This window comes from Podarcis gaigeae, assembly GCF_964106915.1.
Source record: "Podarcis gaigeae genome assembly, chromosome: 1".
Lineage (NCBI taxonomy): Eukaryota > Metazoa > Chordata > Lepidosauria > Squamata > Lacertidae > Podarcis > Podarcis gaigeae.
In genome coordinates, this window is record NC_139678.1 from 112,496,507 (window position 1) to 112,509,870 (window position 13,364).

General features: G+C 42.9%; 1 protein-coding gene across 2 annotated transcripts in view; it reads left to right on the top strand.

Annotated features, from left to right (window-relative positions):
* Nucleotides 1-13,364, top strand: part of FRZB (frizzled related protein) — a 181,048-nt gene that overhangs the window by 23,021 nt on the left and 144,663 nt on the right. The window contains exon 6 of one of the 2 annotated variants that reach the window (XM_083714175.1): nt 6,905-8,817. In XM_083714175.1, coding sequence (XP_083570301.1) covers nt 6,905-7,015 — 111 coding nt within the window. In that variant the 3' untranslated portion in view covers nt 7,016-8,817. Of the gene's footprint in view, nt 1-6,904; nt 8,818-13,364 lie in introns of those variants that run through there. The other variant, XM_083714174.1, reaches the window with a different exon arrangement.

Consider the following 13,364-nt stretch of genomic DNA (forward strand, 5'->3'; position numbering starts at 1 on the left):
ACTAAACTGAGGCCCAAAAACCATGTCAACATTCAAAATAAATGTGAAAATCATCAAATTAGTACCAGTGTTTTGTGATTACACCTGCTATGATGATGATAAAAAAATGCACATTACTACTTGTTTATATAATAAAGCAGTTTGAATATAAGCCTGACAATCGCCTTTAAACTCTAAATGGCTTAGAAATAGGATGCTTAAAAGACAACACACACCCCTCCTACCCCAAAACAACTCTGCCCATCCCCTAAGGTCAGCCGGAGAAGTCTTTGTTTGCTTGGGAACTAGACAAATAAAAGATTTCACAAGGCAAAAGGATCCTGGAGCAAATATATCCTTTTGCCGACATCGGAATGCCATCAAGATAACAGACAGGCACTTTTGCAGCCTGGAATCTGCAACAGAAAACATTCGCCTTCCAACAGCACCTTGGAAGGTAGCAGGGTGCACAAATATCTCTCTGATCATAATCCAGCCTTTATTTATTTAAAGCTTTTTAAACTTTTTATACCACCCTTTTATTGCTGGGTGGTTTACAAGATTTAAATATGACACCCCCCAAAAAAACACACCACTAATGCATTTTTATATATAAAAAGAGAGCGAGAGAGAAAAAGAGAGATATAAGGTCAGCAGATAAAGGTTTAGTCAATGAAACTTAAAAGAATGTGAAAAGCATTTTATAAGCCCAGACACATAAATAGCTGTTTGCCTGGTGCTTAAAAGAAAAACAATATTAGTGCCAGGCAAGGCCCCCTCTCCCGGAAGGGCATACATTCCATAACCAGGGTGTCACAGCTGAAAAAGCCCACGCCTTATGCTTCGCTTTGGAAGTGAAGGTGTCCAGGGGAAGGGCTTCTGGAGATGATGTTAGAATATGGTTAAGTTGATATTGAAGAATCAGCTTGGCACCAAGTCATTTAGGGCTTTAGAAGTAAAACACCAGCACTCAGAACTGGGCCAGGAAGCAGCCAGGTGACCAGAGAAGCTCTTTTGAAAGTAACGAAATGATGCCTGTGATGCTGTATCCAGTGCAAGTTCCGTGCACACAATATTGGAACTTCCTGTCCCCTCCAGTCCCCTACATGCTCTCAGCTCTGTGGGAGACTTTGTATGCTACTTTGCATGCAAGGAAGACTCTGGTCCCTTCAAATACCCAATTGGGTCTAATATACAATACAGCAGCTCAACTGGTGATTGGGAGTGGCCATTGAGACCATATAACACCGGTCCTGAAACACCAACATTCGCTTCCAGTACATTTCCGAGCAGAATTCAAAGTGTTGGTGCTGACCTTTAAAGCCTTAAACAGCCTTGGCCCAGTATACCTGAAGGAGCGTCTCCATCCCCATCGTTCAGCTCGGACACTGAGGTCCAGCTCTGAGGGCCTTCTGGCGGTTCCCTCACTGCGAGAAGCCAAGTTACAGGGAACCACTCAGAGGGCCTTTTCGGTGGTGGTGCCTGCCCTGTGGAATGCCCTCCCATCAGATGTCAAGGAAATAATCAACTATCTGACTATTAGAAGACATCTGAAGGCAGCCCTGTTTAGGGAAGTTTTTAATGTTTTATTGTGTTTTTAATATTCTGTTGGGAGCCCCCCAGAGTGGCTGGGGAGACTCAGTCAGATGGGTGGGGTATAAGTAATAAATTGTTATTATTATTACAAATTTATTTAAAGAGGACAAGTCTCTGGTTACTGTCAGCAGTAAACCCACTGCTGCTTTTGGCCAATACCACTCCAGTTAACTCCATTTGAAAGTGGATACAACACCAGTGAACAGGTTAGCAGTGGTTTCTATCCATTGCTACTAGTTATATCTGACCATGTAGAGATCCTTTTGCTGCCTCCGTTCAAGTTGTCACTGTTCTTTAAGCCCCATATCGGTTTCTCTCAATTGTGTTTGCTCTTCTGTTTCTTTTGCCGCTGCCAAGAATATGAAACAATAGTTCATTGAGTTTACTCAGTCTGTCCCTTCAGTGGTTTGGAGAGCATTAAGTCGGGAACTTCAAGTCCCCGTTTTTTGAATGACTTGGCAACATGAATAAAATGATATGAGCTCTGTAGCTCAAACTTTGTGTGTTAAAGCACATCCAAAGTACCTCAAGGTTCATTCACCACAAACAGAATATATACATTGCACAACCCTGCTTTGACACTTTTCTTTTAAAATGCATTAGTGTCTGCACCCATTGCTTCTCTAAAGCCAAACTGATCTGGAACCTTGAAAATATTATTCAAACTTACTGGCTTTTCATATGCATTTTGTATTTAATGTCATATTCTCCAAATCCTCGCTCTGAAGCCAACTGTTCAGCATCCTGACCCCAGCATGTGGGATTAGCAAATTCTTAAAACAAACAATCTCAGCTATGAATCTGTAGTGTTGCATTTGCCTTTTAGCGAGGGCCAACAGATTCAAAAAACGATTTCTGGAATGATGAGCTTACAGGGAGGCAACCAGCACTGGGTGAAAAAGAATGAGTCTCGACTGCTCTCCTGACAACTAGCAAATGTATAGATTAGAAGATATAGGTCCAAAGAGGAGAGGATAATGTTGTTGTTTGTTGTTGTCCCCCCCCCCCAATGAGGCCCAAAGGTCAAGGAGTGCAAAAGGCTACTGTCTGCGTGTCAAAGAGATATGTGGATCACAAGGGAATACAGAGTCCAGTCCAACAAAATAAGAGTCCTGTCAGCCTGGGTGTGGCTTTCTCCTGACTAGCAGCTGGAGATGGAGTGCAAATAAACTTTTAATGACAGTCCTGTCATTTTCATCAGGTAGATTCTCAGGAGGTGGAGGAACTGGAATTTGCAATAAAATATACTTTAAAGTTTGCTCAGCAGCAGAGACTGATAGCACCCTCCATTTGGGCTGACAGGATTACACCATCATCACTTAGTTCCTTCATCCATTGTTGACCACTCTGCCTGACAGATATAGCTGGAATCTCCCCCCCCTTTTTTTGACACCTGTGCTGTCAACTGATAAATATATAAATAAAGGAGCTACTCACATGACTCTGACACAAAAACCCTGCGCAAACACTAAATCATCCCTCACAGATGGCCATCCAGCCTCTGCTTATAAACCTCTAAGGAAGGAGAGTCCACACCTCCCCAGGGAGACCATTCCATTGTCGAATAATAATAATAATAATAATAATAATAATAATAATAATAATAATGTTTTATTATTTATACCCCGCCCATCTGGTGGCTCCCAACAGAATATTAAAAACATGATAAAACATCAAACATGAAATTAAACTTCCCTAAACAGGGCTGCCTTCAGATGTCTTCTAAAAGTCATATAGTTGTTTATTTCCTTGACATCTGATGGGACAGCGTTCCACAGGGCGGGCGCCACTACTGAGAAGGCCCTCTGCCTGGTTCCCTGTAACCTCATTTCTCACAGTGAAGGAATTGCCAGAAGGCCCTCGGAACTGGAGCTCAGTGTCTGGGCTGAACGATGGGGGTGGAGACACTCCTTCAGGTATACTGGGCAGAAAGATTTTCCGAATGTTTACTCTAAATCTCCTTTCTTGTAACTTGAATCCATTGGTTTGGGTCCTGCCTTCCAGAGCAGGAGAAAACAAGCTCATGGTGAAGGATAGAATATATATATATATTCTATCTACTTTTACACGGGAAGACACCCGAGGACACCAAAACCTGCATTCCTGTACCCGTGAAAATCTACGAAAGCATATATATATATATATATATATATATGGGGGGAGAGGTTAAAATTTGCAGGAATCCAGGAAGACAGAAAATGCATGAAGAGAAACCCACAGTGACAGTTACTGGAAGGGCAAGTGTGAACATGAGATGGGTCAAAACATATAGTCTTGGCCCCCAGCCCTAGAAGCCACAAGTTGTGGTTTGTCCCTAATACTATGGTCGCTGTCTTGCCCGGCTGTTGCACTGACATCACTTGACGGCTTTCTCTGCTCTGTTTTCTCAAATGGTTCCACAGGTGGCTTCAGTTAGGTTTTATTTTTTTAAAAAATAAATAAAACTAAAGGCCCTTTTCTGGCTGAGTCATCACGTTGGTGTTGGCCAGTTCATTTGCACAGTTAATACGATCGCTAAGGTGGCCTGGGATTGCTTGATTAAAAGCATGCTGGAGGGGGAGAGGGCAATGTTTAAGAATCGTGTGTCTATGCACCGTTCATTCATATAGATGTATCCTATTTCTTGTTTTCTTGTGTTTCTAATAACACCCCTGGGGCTAATCTTACAAACATTCTTGTGTGTACAAATCATGCAACGACCTCAGTCTGAGCTGGACCACTTGCTGTGGTTTAAATAGGCTGGTGCATATAACGAAAACTGAATTGCTACCTCTTCCACCCCGTGCACCCGAAATAGATTTGGGGCAGGGTTTGGGGTTTAAACACAGTAGTTAGCCAAACAAAGAGGTAATACCCAAAGGTGTCGTTGTATTAGGCTGTTGCATCAAAAAGAACAAGGAGCCTTGTAGCACCTTAATGACAGACATTTATTTATTTATTTATTTAGATTATAGTTTAGTAATTATGCATTGTAATTGTTAAGAGTGAATTTCTATTTCATCATTATTTGCTGATATTTAATTTTATTGTATTCTAATGGATTGGGTCTTTTTTTAAATACTACTTTAATTGATATAAGTTGTTTATTTTAAAGTTACATTTTTATTATGACTCGTCTTGTATTGGGTCAGATTGTTATAAGGTGCGTGGTCTTCACTGCACATTTTGTTGCTTCTTCTTCGTCAGATGCAGACCGAAGCATACACTACAAAATACTGCCTCTGTTTTTGCATCTCAAACTGCCATCTTCTTCAATTATTAGAAGCCACCTTTGGTTCAAAATAGTGGGAACCAACTTGATGTAGTTAATTAAAACTGCAGCTGTTGCTGTTGTTTTGCATTACACCAGAGGTGGGAGCGGACTCCAGCTCCTCTATCCCTGTGCTAGCTGGGGGCTGATGGAAGCTGGAGTCCACTCACATCTGGAGGCCATGGATAGCATGGCCAAACCAAGTGAAGATGAGTTCCAATTTAGAGCGAAAATAAAACAAAAGGCTGAATGTATATATATCTATCTATAATATCTATAACTATTACATATCTATAATATTGTCACTTTGGCATGTTTTATGGTGCATTTGACTGCAGCTGCATTTAAATTATTTTGTTGCTAATTTTATGGTTATCTCTTGTATACATTGCTGTTTTTATTATGTCACACTTTTTTTGTAAGCCACCTTACACTGAATAGGTAATGGATACATATTTCAAATACAGTGGTACCTCAGGTTACATATGCTTCAGGTTACACACTCTGCTAACCCAGAAATAGTGCTTCAGGTTAAGAATTTTGCTTCAGGATGAGAACAGAAATCGTGCTCCGGCGGCACGGCAGCAGCAGGAGGCCCCATTAGCTAAAGTGGTGCTTCAGGTTAAGAATAGTTTCAGGTTAAGTACAGACCTCCGGAACGAATTAAGTATTTAACCTGAGGTACCACTGTAACTCAAACAACTGCCCTTTCAGTCCTATCCTGCCCGACAGTATCCCATCTCAAAGGATGTTTATACTATAAAAAAATCCAGGGGCAGTTTTAGCACAAACTTTTTCCAAACTAAGATTCCAACAAAACATTACACTCACCATGGTGATAAATATCTTCATGGTGTTTCCTCACCCACTCCGTATAACAAGGCACAGTTCTCAGTGCATGATGTGTCCCACAAACTGCAACACAAGGCAAACCCTGGCTCATTTCTCCCCAGTTTGTTTTGTTTTTCAGCGGCTCTTGCCTCATTCCTTTGCAGTTGTGGGGAGCATCTGAGGTGAGGTGGTGAACAATGATTAAGGAAGGGTGCTATGTTCACCCAGAACACCAAGCCATAGTTGAAGTAAACCGAGGTTTATAAAGTCAACAACAAATCATGATTTCAGATTGTGGCTGCTTGGTAGCTAATAAAGCATAGTGAAACATACTAAGCCAGTTTAACAAAGCATAGCTTAATAACTTATGGTTTAGTGTTATGTGCAAACCCAGAACATTATGTGATGGTCGCTAATTACCGTAACCAATTGCTTGGTGGAGAATCATTCTGGGCAGATTTTCAGCAAAAGATGAATGTGACACCCACCCATCTGCAACTATAAAAATATACACTCTTATTATGTTTATATAAGCAAAAGTTTAGGTGAGATCTATTCGCAGTTTTTAAAACAGTTGTTTCAGTACTAAGAACCCACAGGGCTGCTCTTCCACTTTTACAATGTGGATCCAGAACTTCATGTGCTAGACCAGAAATGTCAGGAGCTTGTCCTACTCGAGAGTAGGAATTCTAACAAGAAATGGAGGAGAGACACTAGATAGACATATGCTCACTGAGATGTCCCTTTTAATAAAAAATGAAATATGAAAGCAGTTCACCTTCACACAGATATAAAAGGTTTTTTGTTAGATTTAAGCATAGTCTGAATTGTTTTTATTCAAAAGATGAGAAGCAGCACATATTTTTTTGAGGGGAGAGGGCAAATGCAGCTGCAGTTGTTTTGGCAAGGAATTATTCCTCTTTTGTTTTACTATAGAATTTTGATTTTAAAGGGAAAGTCGGACATTATTTGGTAGAACTAGTATTGACGTAAATGCTGACATAGCAATGCATGGAGGCAGCCAACATTTCTAAAAATAGGCATGTATGTTTCCTTGGAGATCAAAATATTAATAGGAATGATACACCATTGTAAAGGATACAGCAATAAAACAGAGTTTATTGAAAAAGAGGGAGGGATCAAGCTCGAGTAAACTCTTAGAAGGAGGCGAAACCTGCATCAGGACCTCCTCCATGAGCTTTGTAGCGATGTTTTTAAAATAGATGTTTGTTTGTTCTTATTTTTCAGCGCTGGGATCAGAAACTCCGCCATCCTGGGAAGGGCAGAAACGAACCTGGACAAAGCGATTCTGCTCAAAAATCCAGCAGAAGCACCAACCCGCGGCAAAGGCACAACTAGATGCAAAAATGTCACGTGTCAGGAAAAAAATAGTAACAGTCCATGGACTTCTATAAATTAAAAGACTTGCCTTGTTGGAGCAGCAAAGAAGAAATTGCACTATTGCACGTTGTATTCTATTGTTTACTATGAGATCATGTTGTAGTCCAGATTAGTTTTATCTTCTTCTTGTGTTTTCTGGCCCCTTGTATTTGTAGGAGTATAGACACGCAGAATTTTTTATTTTATTTTTTGGTATATTATCCTCACAAATATCTGTGGACCATTTCTATGAGAGTGGTGTTTTTTTCATTTTTGAAAAAAAAAAAGGCAAATGTGAAACGGTTAGCAGGTGCCAGAGCCACCGTTTGTCCATAGTCAACTGGATCTGTTTATGTGCTCTGAACCCATGCAATATTCAAGTTGCCCCATTCTTTTCAGCAGAGGGACTTGATGCGTTCATGCATTGTCTTCTATGTGTAAACCAAGGGTAGGTCACCGCAGAGGTCTGGAATGGAAACAGTGACACAGGGTTGGGTCAGATTACCTTCTCTGTAGTGCAGTAAAGGAGTGAGATTGTATCTTATATGCCCTCTCACCAGGCACACTGGTGAGATGCCCCAGCTTGCTGCAAATTATTTACATAGGGCTTATGCGTCTGAAATTCAGCATGTGCAGGCCCCATGTGTATATCATTCCAGGCTGGGGAGAAACTGTGTGATTCAGTCCTTTGTGCCACTAAGATCTGGGCCGTAGGGTGCATTTTAGTTCCCCTACTGCGCTCGGCACCTATATTTGGGAGTCTGCGAAATCATCTGAACTGGGTCACAGTCACACAGACACTCAGATCCTGAAATTTCCTGGGTTTGAAAAACAAAAGGGCCAAATGTATACATGATTTGGGAACTGTGAGGGTTAACAGTCAAAATTTCAAAAGGGAAGACAAGATGATTTGCAAGTTTAGCCAAGTGGGCAAAAGAACGTTGGACCAAACATGGCATAACATTTTCTGCGTTTTGTAATTAATCTGAGCAAGGGGGAGGTTCTGTTACCCATTAAGAGTTCACCCTCCCACCCCCTCAGCCTGTTAAAACCCTTGTTGGCAGTATGGAAAAGAAGGATTATACAAAGAGATTATACCAAGAGCTACCCGTACCTATTGGAGTAGGCCTGTTAAATGTCGATTCCTCTTCAATAAACCACTCACATTAAGTCTAGCTTTAAAACGTTAACCATGACAAATGCCGCACAGAGGACTCGTTTCTGAATGTCTTAATCCTTGTGGGAAAGGTTTATAGAATTGTGAAGTCTTGCCAGAAGTTATGTTAAACTTGCTCCCCCTGCCCCTTCTTTTGTTGGGGAGCCACAGGAGTAGACTATCTTCACCAGGCCTCCTTTTGGGCAGAAACCTGCACTGTGTCATTTCCACATTGTAGTTCTGATTGTGTTTCAGTGGCTCCATTCAACAGCAGCGTTCGATGGTCAGCATTGGAGATGCATAACTGAATAACGGCCGCTGCTCTGAAAATTACGGCCAAGCACCATGCCACGTTTCTCAGTGAACAGAAAATTTACCCTGACTTTCATTCCCCACCCGCTTGCAGGAAACGTACATTTTAATAGCTTTTTGACATATTTCAGTTCCGATCGTCGCATCCTTTAAGCTTTCCGTAATGGTGCCAATAGTTGAGAAAAAAAGTAATTCTGCCTCTTCCTATTATTATTATTATTATTTTTATATTAAAGTACGGAAATATCAGTAGAATACTGAACTAAAACAAAACAAATATTTTAGCAGAAAATAAAAACATTTATGTCACAAACTGTCAGCCTTCTCACTAATAGCGTCGGTGCCTTCTGCTGGAAATGAATTCCCTGAAGGGTACTTGAAGTGCCATAGGAACCCCCACCGATGCCTGGTGCGGACCAAAGTTGAGCTTTATTTAGAGGAGCTGAAAAAATTCTGTAGCTGGCTTTTTGAGAGATGGGCAGTGGCTCCACCTCCTGCAATGACCAACACGCCCAGCGCTGACCTCCAGCTTCCCTGCTGCTTGAAAGCCCACCCCACAATGCCCAGCAGCCACTGTGCTGCTCAACAGCCCGCCAAGCACCCAGTGTGTCCCACCCCCCAGCTAGCTACGCTAGTTGTGCTGCTCTGTTGCAGCAAGAAACAAGCCAACCCCAAGGAGCCTTATGGCATCACAGGCCTCTCTGCCCCTCGAGACTCTTCTGAGGCCACACCCACTTCTCACGGGCCACGCCCCTCACCAGCATTGCACTTGAATGTTTATGCCTGGCTGGAACATGTCCGCAAAGTCTTCATAATTCGTTTCGCTTGCCAGGACTCATGATTTGCCAGTGGAATAACAGCAGGCGATAGACCCTGGAAAGGCCTCATCCAAGATCTAGCCATTCAGAACAGACCCAACTCGGTTAGGGCTCTTCAGGTGGTGGTGGGTGGGGGAGAATGAGCATGTTCAAGCATCTTTGGGATGCTACTGAAACAGAAATGAGAGGAGAGGAAACTCTTCTTTTCTAGTCCTGTTATCTGTCTTTCACTTGCTGCCAAACCCTTCTGGGGACCATCACACCACAGCTGATGAAGGAGGACAGTGGATAATGGCACTCTATAGAGCAGTGGTTCTCAACCTGTGGGTCCCCAGATGTTGGACTACAACTCCCATCATCCCTGAGCTCTGGCCTTGCTAGCTAGGGGTGATAGCAGTTGTAGTTCAACAACATCTGGGGACACACAGGTTGAGAACCACAGCTGCTTTCCCATCAGACTTTGAAAGAGTAATAAGTTAGGTGTCCCGGACAAGAAGATTTATTGCCTTACATGTCTAACCCAATTTTCTCCCATCATGGAACCCAAATGATGGTTCCTCGAGGGCTGCTGATACTCCGTGGCACATTGCCTCTAACATGGAGCTTGCACATAATACACCTGCAGGACCAGGTGATGTCTCCACCGAGCAAGGCTCATGCAGGCCTCAATACTGAGAAGACTCACTGAGGATTTGTCAGAACATATGCTACTGTCCTATTATATGGCTTTCGGTTCAGGGCTTCTTTCAGACATGGGTTCCTTTTCTCTATAAAACAGGTCTGGGAGCACATCATTCATATGTGGACACCCCCAGCCCCCGATATATCTTAAAACTCATGTGGCTGGAAAAAAAATGTTACGACAAATGCAGATGGGCTGAAATCAGCTGATAAAAATGCATGTGACAGCCAACTTGGACCATCCGTCAGTGAACTGTGGAAACAGTGATATTTTGTCATATAGCACAGACACAGAGACATGGGTGTGATTGGGTCCAGGGGGACTCAGAAGATGCCTGATTAAAACCACAACCTTTCCCCACATCTGGTTACGATTACTTCAGGGAGCAAATATGCAACGAGAGTCTCTGCGGATAACGAGCAGGATGCTGCTTTTGCATAAACGATAAATTCCTATTACCATATATCCCTTCGGGTAAAATAGCACGAGGACTAAGCCCTTTATGGTTGACATCCCAAATCATGGCCTTATTATTGGGTTTGCAACATCCAGAGAGACTGCCCTGCAGCTTGCCCATCTTGGAGTCCCGTATGCCTAGACCACCCATTTGTATCCAGACCTCCTGTGCTTGGGTGAGTGGGAACAGCAGCATATATTTCAAAAGTTGTGCATACACCATACTTTTAAAAGCCATTCTCCACCCTTGAAAGAATCTTGGGAGCTGTAGCCACCTCCTCACAAAGCAGTGTGCCAAACAGATTCTGGGCACTGGGCTTTATAAAGGAAAAACGCGGAGACTACAGATGTTGCATTCTTAAGGAAATCAGCCCTGAGTGCTCACTGGAAGGACAGATTGTGAAGCTGAGACTCCAATACTTTGGCCACTTCATGAGAAGAGAAGACTCCCTGGAAAAGACCCTGATCTTGGGAAAGATGGAGGGCACAAGGAGAAGGGGACGACAGAGGACGAGATGGTTGGACAGTGTTCTCGAAGCTACCAACATGAGGTTGACCAAACTGCGGGAGGCAGTGGAAGACAGGAGTGCCTGGTGTGCTCTGGTCCATGGGGTCACGAAGAGTTGGACACGACTAAACGACTAAACAACAACAACAAGTTCAGCAACATCTGGAAGGCTGGAGGTTTCCCACACACAGCATAATGACTTTGGCCATGGTCTTCCCTTCCTCATACAGAATTCTCACTTTTTTTCAGTTTAGCACAAGATGGCTGTTTTCATTTCACAGGGAGATTTTTATGTTGTTCCAAATGCAGATCTCTTCATTGTAGTGCTCTTTGTTTTCCAGTAAGCGAAAACCCCGATCCCAAGGAGATTGGACTCTTTCCTGCAGTCTGCTAGTGCTTTTTGTCCCCCCCCCCATTTTTTTGTAATTCAGGGATATATCCTTTGAAATGCCTGGTAGAAACAGTCTCTATCGTGAAGCAGCCAATTAGTCCCAAATGCCTTCAAGTTGCACTTTTGAAACCCCGTGATCAGGGCGGGAAATGACTCCTAATAATGAGGATTACTCCAAGCTTGAAAGTTTATACATACCACTCTCATCAAGCCACAGCATCTGGATTTTAAATATGTTTGGAGCATGCCTTAAACGTTTAGAGAGCCGTCTATTTTTAAAACAATGTTCCTATTGTTGGCTTGGGCAGGCATAAGTTAGGCTGCCATTTCTGCAAGCCTGTAAAAAGGGAAATGGATAAGGGAATGATGACATGGCTGGGGCTGCTCCTATATAGGCCTTTATGTCTATATAGCTAATTTATGCCATGAAATGGGGAACTTGTGTCTCTTCAGAAGTTGTTGGACGCCAGCTCTCATCAGCCCCAATGACCAGGGATGATGGGGTTTTGTAATCTATCATCTGGATGACTATTTATGTCAAAAAGTGTAGGGGCTAGTATGCAGCCTTGTTTCACACTTTTTGATGTCTTGAACGCTTCCAACAGGCATCCTCTCGCACCCGCTCTAACTCTTGCTTCAGTGCCACGATATACTTCCCGAATTAATAATAATCGTCTATATTGGCATTTGAGAGTTTCTCCCACAATCTGTTGTGGTTAATTGAGTCGAAAGCTGCTGTTAGGTCAAGGAAGGCAGCAAAAAGTGTGCATTTCTTTTGACTGGTATATTTGTTCATAATGTGAGGCAACATAAAGCATTGGTCAGTGCTGCTATATCCAGCTCAAAACTATTGGATGCGAAAAGACTTTGACCATTCAAAAAAGCACTATACAAATGTTTTCCCCACTTTATAATATCCCACCTTGGCATACGTGGATGGATAGAACCCATCCCATTGTATCATCCCAATGACCTGAGGTGAAAAAGAGAACAAGAGGGGGGGGGGTGGTTTAAGGTCACCCAGTGTCAAGGCTGTCAAGGCTTCGGGAAAGCTTATCCTCCTCTGGCTGCAGCAAAAGCAGAGAAAACAAGGTAGAGTCCTTTTTAATGAATTTTATTCAATCCTAATAAGCGAGAGACAAAAGAACGCAAGAAGCCTTAACAATGGCGTTGCTCCAATCTGGGCTCCTCCCTCCTCCCTAGCAACAGCATCTTCCCTTACCGTGGCCACTCATGGTCAAATGTCTTTGAGTCCTTCATTCCTGCATTCTTAACAAACGTCACATTTTGGGAGAAGGGGGATCAGAAATACTTTCCAGTGACAACATGTCATGTGGCTGCCCAACCACAGTTCTCCCCCCCTTTCTTCTAGCACTTCTCAACTTTTCTGTTCATTTCTCTCTCCGAGCTGTGACTTTCCTCAAACCCCCCGAAGCCCTGCTGTCAATCAAGGCTGTCTCCCTCTTCTCCTGCAGCACCAGGAGAAGTGTGTGGGTGATCTCCACCATTCCTCCTCCTCCATCTCACCCTCTTGAACCCAATCCCTGACACTCAGTGACTGTCATGGTCCAATCAAGGATTTGAACTGGGGTCTCTACAGTCTGCCTGGTCCTCCAACCATTATGTCCCACTTGCTCTGCAGTAAACAGTAAATGTTGTTATATGCCAAATTTGTTACTAAAATTGCACCTAGCCCCTTCCAAGTCCTATTACCTCTAGGTTTCTTGGAACCACAGGATCTGTTTGATTTTACAAAGCTAATGGATTACTCTCATCAATAACCATATTCAGAAGAGACTCACTGATTTCCGTAGGTCTACTCTAAGTATGACTTAGCTATTGCCCTATGAAAATGTACTGTGCTCTGGCACCCAAGTCTCTTCCTCTGGATCACAACGGGAACTGCAGTCTCAAAGCCCAAAAACATTCAAGAGGAGAGTAAGGGGGAAATGGTCAGCAGCGGAAAACTGCACCTAAAACCTCGCTGCTAATTAAGGTTCTTGTC